The 6,069-nt window shown below is 43.0% G+C and overlaps 1 protein-coding gene across 1 annotated transcript; it reads left to right on the top strand.

The window, feature by feature from the left end:
* Positions 1-264: 264 nt before the first annotated feature.
* Positions 265-4,121, top strand: HSPA2 (heat shock protein family A (Hsp70) member 2). Its single transcript, XM_040226275.1, has one exon. The coding sequence runs from the start codon at positions 520-522 to the stop codon at positions 2,428-2,430; it is 1,911 nt and encodes a 636-aa protein (XP_040082209.1). The 5' UTR covers positions 265-519; the 3' UTR covers positions 2,431-4,121.
* The last annotated feature ends 1,948 nt before the right edge of the window (positions 4,122-6,069 follow it).

Raw genomic sequence — 6,069 nt, 5'->3', positions numbered from 1 at the left:
CCCGCCCTACTTGGGAATCCGCGCTACTCATTGGCTGGCTGCCCTGCCAATCCAACGGACGTCGACGAATCCTGCCTCAGGGAAGGTGAAAATTGAGAAAAAGCACGTACACCTGGCCTGAAGCGCGAGCCTAACGCCCCCAAGCTGCAGGCCGCTCTGGGGCCGCGGGGACTGCGGGCCGCCTCGGACACATGGGAGGGGTCTCATTTGCATAACGGCCGCCCCTCGCGTCCTAGCGTGGCCGGGAATCCCGCCCCTCATCCATCTAGAAGTCTGTTGGGCCTCAGGCCGGTCACTCCGATCCCGGCAAGCCTGTGGTGGGCGGTCCCGAGAGCGGATTGGCTCTGAGAGTTTCCAAAAGGCGGCGGGGAGGCGACTATAAGAGTGGGGAGCCGAGCGAGGGGAGTGAGACGCTGGTTGTGTTCGCGGAGTCTGGCGCTAGGCGACCGTTAGTTGAGGCCGCAGATTTTCTGCCCCAGGTGTTCTCGTCTAACGTCGCTTGCCTGTCTTTCAGTCAGGATGTCTGCCCGCGGTCCGGCTATTGGCATCGACCTGGGCACCACCTACTCGTGCGTGGGGGTCTTCCAACATGGCAAAGTGGAGATCATCGCCAACGACCAGGGCAACCGTACCACCCCCAGCTACGTGGCCTTCACCGACACCGAGCGCCTCATCGGCGATGCAGCCAAGAACCAGGTGGCCATGAACCCCACCAACACCATCTTCGACGCCAAGAGGCTGATCGGTCGGAAGTTCGAGGACGCCACAGTACAGTCAGACATGAAGCACTGGCCGTTCCGGGTGGTGAGCGAGGGAGGGAAGCCCAAAGTGCAGGTGGAGTACAAAGGAGAGATCAAGACATTCTTCCCCGAGGAGATCTCCTCCATGGTCCTCACTAAAATGAAGGAGATCGCCGAAGCCTACCTGGGGGGCAAGGTGCAGAGCGCTGTCATCACCGTCCCGGCCTATTTCAATGACTCGCAGCGCCAGGCCACCAAGGACGCGGGCACCATTACGGGCCTCAACGTGCTGCGCATCATCAACGAGCCCACGGCGGCGGCCATTGCCTACGGCCTGGACAAGAAGGGCTGCGCGGGAGGCGAGAAGAACGTGCTCATCTTCGACCTGGGCGGCGGCACCTTCGACGTGTCCATCCTGACCATCGAGGACGGCATCTTCGAGGTGAAGTCCACGGCTGGCGACACTCATCTGGGCGGGGAGGACTTCGATAACCGCATGGTGAGCCACCTGGCGGAGGAGTTCAAACGCAAGCACAAGAAGGACATTGCACCCAACAAGCGCGCAGTGCGGCGACTCCGCACCGCCTGCGAGCGCGCCAAGCGCACCCTGAGCTCGTCCACGCAGGCCAGCATCGAGATCGACTCGCTCTACGAGGGCGTGGATTTCTACACGTCCATCACCCGCGCCCGCTTCGAGGAGCTCAACGCCGACCTTTTCCGTGGGACCCTGGAGCCGGTGGAGAAGGCTCTGCGCGATGCCAAGCTGGACAAGGGCCAGATCCAGGAGATCGTGCTGGTGGGCGGCTCCACTCGCATCCCCAAGATCCAGAAGCTGCTACAGGATTTCTTCAATGGCAAGGAGCTGAACAAGAGCATCAACCCCGACGAGGCGGTGGCCTACGGAGCCGCGGTGCAGGCGGCCATTCTCATCGGGGACAAGTCAGAGAACGTACAGGATCTGCTGCTACTCGACGTGACCCCGTTGTCCCTGGGCATCGAGACGGCTGGCGGCGTCATGACTCCGCTCATCAAAAGGAACACCACCATCCCCACCAAGCAGACCCAGACCTTCACCACCTACTCAGACAACCAGAGCAGCGTGCTGGTGCAGGTGTACGAGGGCGAACGGGCCATGACCAAGGACAATAACCTGTTGGGCAAGTTCGACCTGACCGGGATCCCCCCAGCGCCCCGCGGGGTCCCCCAGATCGAGGTCACCTTCGACATCGATGCCAATGGCATCCTCAACGTCACCGCCGCCGACAAGAGCACCGGTAAAGAAAACAAAATCACCATTACCAACGACAAGGGTCGTCTGAGCAAGGATGACATTGACCGGATGGTGCAGGAGGCGGAGCGGTACAAGTCGGAAGATGAGGCCAATCGCGACCGAGTAGCCGCCAAAAACGCTGTGGAGTCCTATACCTACAACATCAAGCAGACGGTGGAAGACGAGAAACTGAGGGGCAAGATTAGCGATCAGGACAAAAACAAGATTCTCGACAAGTGTCAAGAGGTGATCAACTGGCTCGACCGGAACCAGATGGCGGAAAAAGATGAGTATGAACACAAGCAGAAAGAGCTCGAAAGAGTGTGCAACCCCATCATCAGCAAACTATACCAAGGCGGCCCTGGCGGCGGTGGCGGTTCAGGAGCATCTGGGGGACCGACCATCGAGGAAGTGGACTAAACCTGCACTCAAGACAGCGTAAAAACCTCTTTTCCTTTCTATTTTCCTTTTCCTTTTGTTTCTGTTTCTTCTTTGAAATGTCCTTGTGCCAAATACGAGATCTGTTATTGGAAGTGTTTAACCGGTGTATGCATATGAAAGGAAAGGTGCAACAACTTAGTTGAATGATAAAAGATTAGTTCTAAAGTTTGATTTTTTAGAAATATTATTTGAGGTATCTCTTTAATGCATTTTGCTTGTTTGCTGACTTGAATGTTTTTTGGTTATCTTAGTTTGTGCATGGAGATTTGAGAGGGGAAACCTGAAGTTTTCACACAGTTTCTGTAGAAGTTTGGTAACAATAAAATACATAGAAGCTTGAACTGCTTATTTGTATGTACTACTTGAAAAGAAAGGTGAACATTGCAGTAATGTTAAGGAAAGGCATACTTTTTGCAAATGCATAAATACAGATTTAAAAGTAAAAAGCTGAAATTGATCTAAAAATTACTGTCTTGGAGTTTTTAATTTTGTTTTTTTACTGTTTACCCATGTAGGTCTTTAAGTAAGGTATTAGTATAGGGTGAAATTTGTCTAACTCAATCTTATCTAATTCTCAGATGAGTTTCCTGCTTTGAATTACCAGCAACTTAAGGGGAGAAGATCTGGGTAAACTTTACCCTCCTTTTAATACAGAAACCAGAGTTGGCATAAATGTTCAAGTGAAAATCCACCTGAATATTCCAGCAAAATACAAGCTGTATTCCAGGGTTAAGTACAAAAAGATTCTTTCTGTAAACAAAAGGAGTTGTCTTCTGAAAATAGCCTAACATAATATGAAACAAGCTTGCTTTCTGCTGCATACAGGTGTCTGAAACAAGATCCAACAGACAAAGGTTAAAGCCACTTAATATTGAGTCCAAATTCAGTCAAACTTTTAACTTTTTCTAGTAAAACAGTTCAAATTCTGGGCATATGGCAAATTCAAGAAGAATATGTTTTCAGCACTTAAATTACTTGGATGGTAAAGGAAGATAATAGTTTTTTGTTGTTCTGATTTGACGATCATAGTGCTTTTTCAATACCTGCCTTAAATCACTAGAATATATTTCTTTTTAAAAAAGATAAACTGCAATATAGTCCTGTATTTTGTCAATATGCAACTTGTTCATTTTCCAATATTTCCAATTTGAGATTGTTACAGATAGAAATATAACCCTTTGAAATCCACTATCCTGGGCTTAAGTTTTAAAAATCCACATCCTTGGAAGAAGGGGGTTCATGTTTATATTTTAGTGGACTGACTCATCAGCTTTGTACTGATTTATTCTGTTTAAGGAGAATTTGGAAGAAATTCAGTAAAGCTGATTGGAAAATGCATAGTTAATCTAATGTTTTCACCATACAATTTAATATCTCCTTCCAGGTGATGTAGATTTACTTCATGTTGTTCATAACAGTGACAAATAGAAGCTAATTTTAAACTTAGTAGTGGACTCTTCCATATCAAGCACAGAGAGGAATTTTTGAAATATAAAAACTAGAGAACAAAATAGCCTAAAAATATTGAGCTTTGGTCACAGTCCTCTCACGTAAGAGCTGACTCTTTGTACATAGAATTTTTTTTTCTTTTAACAAGTCTCATTTGGGTGGAAGGGGAGATAAAAAGGCAGTTGTAAAATTGCTTCAAAATAAACATTTTTTTAAAGGTAGTTGTTCCTTACACTCTGAAAGGTGAACATAACTTGAGTTTTTCAGTGCTGTTGCCAGAGTGGAAAGTTTTCAGCAAAGAAGCATTAAGGATATTTCATTGACTGCAGATAGCATCACATAAATATTTGACAAGTTACCTTGGTAATTAGTAGCCTTAGAGTGATGTTTCACCTGAGTTTTTACCAAGGTAATATTCATTCTGTTAACCTTTTGTTAGTTTTTTATTAAGTGTTTATCCCTTGCTCTAACTTCAAAGTATACAAAGTATAATGGGGGTCTTTAAGTGCAGTTTGGTATTAGTTTGACTCATTTTAGACCTCATTTTAGAAGAGATTAGTTTCTAAAGGATCAGAAAAATGCCAAATGGTAATCTCTCTGATCCTATAGCCTGACCTCTGGTAACTTGCTGTAACACTAACATCAGTCTATGTAGATACTTCATTTTCTGTTATTTTGAAAAGTAATTTGTAAAACTCTTGAGTATTTTTGTCTTCTCAGATTTACCTAGATCTAAATATTGCTTAAGATAAAAAGCCACTAAAGTAGCCATTCATGTTTCCAGGGTCAGTTGAAGCTGGTAACTCAATAACTCATGGGAACCCTTTAGCAGATGTTAGATCAGCCATAGTCAAATGACAATGGAAAAAGTACTTGAGTTCAGGATGAGGCTAAATTACAGTTTAAGGAATAATTAACATCACTTGCCCTTGAAAGTAATACTATGCTAGGGACTAGTGGTCATGACTACAGCTTAATGAAATATGTATAGAATGCTTAGGGATTGAAAAAGTACATTTCTCAGAACGGGGACTTAATTTCTTCTTTCTTGAATGTCTGATTAACATAATTGTCCCTGTTTTGAGGGAATGAATCTAGACACCTGTCAAAATTGTTTAGAGTATTTCGGTTGTATGAAATTTCAAAACAAGATTACTCTAAATTTATCATATTAATTTATATGTATAATGGAAGTTAATGCACCTGACTTGTGCGTTAGGAGATACTAGTACTCTTTACATCTTTAAATTTAGCATGCATATTAAAATACATAATATATTCTGTATGTCAAGGAGAACTAAAAATCTTTATGTATAATTTTAAACATGAATATAATCTATGAAATCAAAAGGTCTCTCATGAACATCAAATACTGGGCTCATGATAAGGTATTTCAATTGGATGTAGTTTATAAAAGTTGGGAGGCATATTTCTCTTGCTTTTGAATACTGGAACTGAAGTTTTAAAGGATCTCAAATCCATATGATCACAAGACAATTGCTAAAGGAATATATATATATATAGAACAACAGTAATATTCAATTGTTTCTGTATATTTAATGTATGAGACAACTGTTCTGAAGGACTATCCTTAAGCATTAATTAGATATAAAATTTAAATCCTTCAAGAAAAATTACAGATCTTTAGAAGAAGAGCTCAGTATTTATTCTTTTTACAGCTTTTTACAAGTATTTACAGCTTTGGGGATGGAGATATGTTAGGATATATGTATTTCTAAAATTTAGTATTGTGTTACTTAATGTTGAAATGTTTTTCCCTTAAGTGAAAAAGTCAGACTCTTCCTCCATCTCTTTTAGTACAGATTAGGATGTTTGAATTGAAGATTGGAGAAATAAGCACCAGAAATGGAGTTGCTAATTCAAATACTGGTATTGCTGTTTCTTATATATTAGTTTTAAAAGTAGAACCATAACATTTTGAAAATCTGTCCACTGATTTTTTTCATAGTATAAGTATGCATAATATCCAATTAATATCTTGGGCCTAAAATTTGAGACAGTCAACTTAGTTTTATGTCATATGCTTAGTTCTCTTGAGAACTTAATTAGGCAAAAAAAAATCTTATAGGACATTTGAAATTATTAAATATTTAGACAGCACCTTTCCCCTACTTCATTGCATCACTGACTTTTTTTTTAAAGAGAAAA

The sequence above is a fragment of the Oryx dammah genome, unplaced genomic scaffold, assembly GCF_014754425.2.
Source record: "Oryx dammah isolate SB20612 unplaced genomic scaffold, SCBI_Odam_1.1 HiC_scaffold_26, whole genome shotgun sequence".
NCBI classification, from domain to species: Eukaryota; Metazoa; Chordata; class Mammalia; order Artiodactyla; family Bovidae; genus Oryx; species Oryx dammah.
The sequence above is the reverse complement of the archived record's forward strand: the minus strand, read 5'-3'. Positions and strand labels throughout refer to the sequence as shown.

What these genes read in the sequence shown, in the direction of transcription:
- HSPA2 (XM_040226275.1), top strand. Translation starts at nt 520, where the DNA reads ATGTCTGCCCGCGGTCCGGCTATTGGCATCGACCTGGGCACCACCTAC.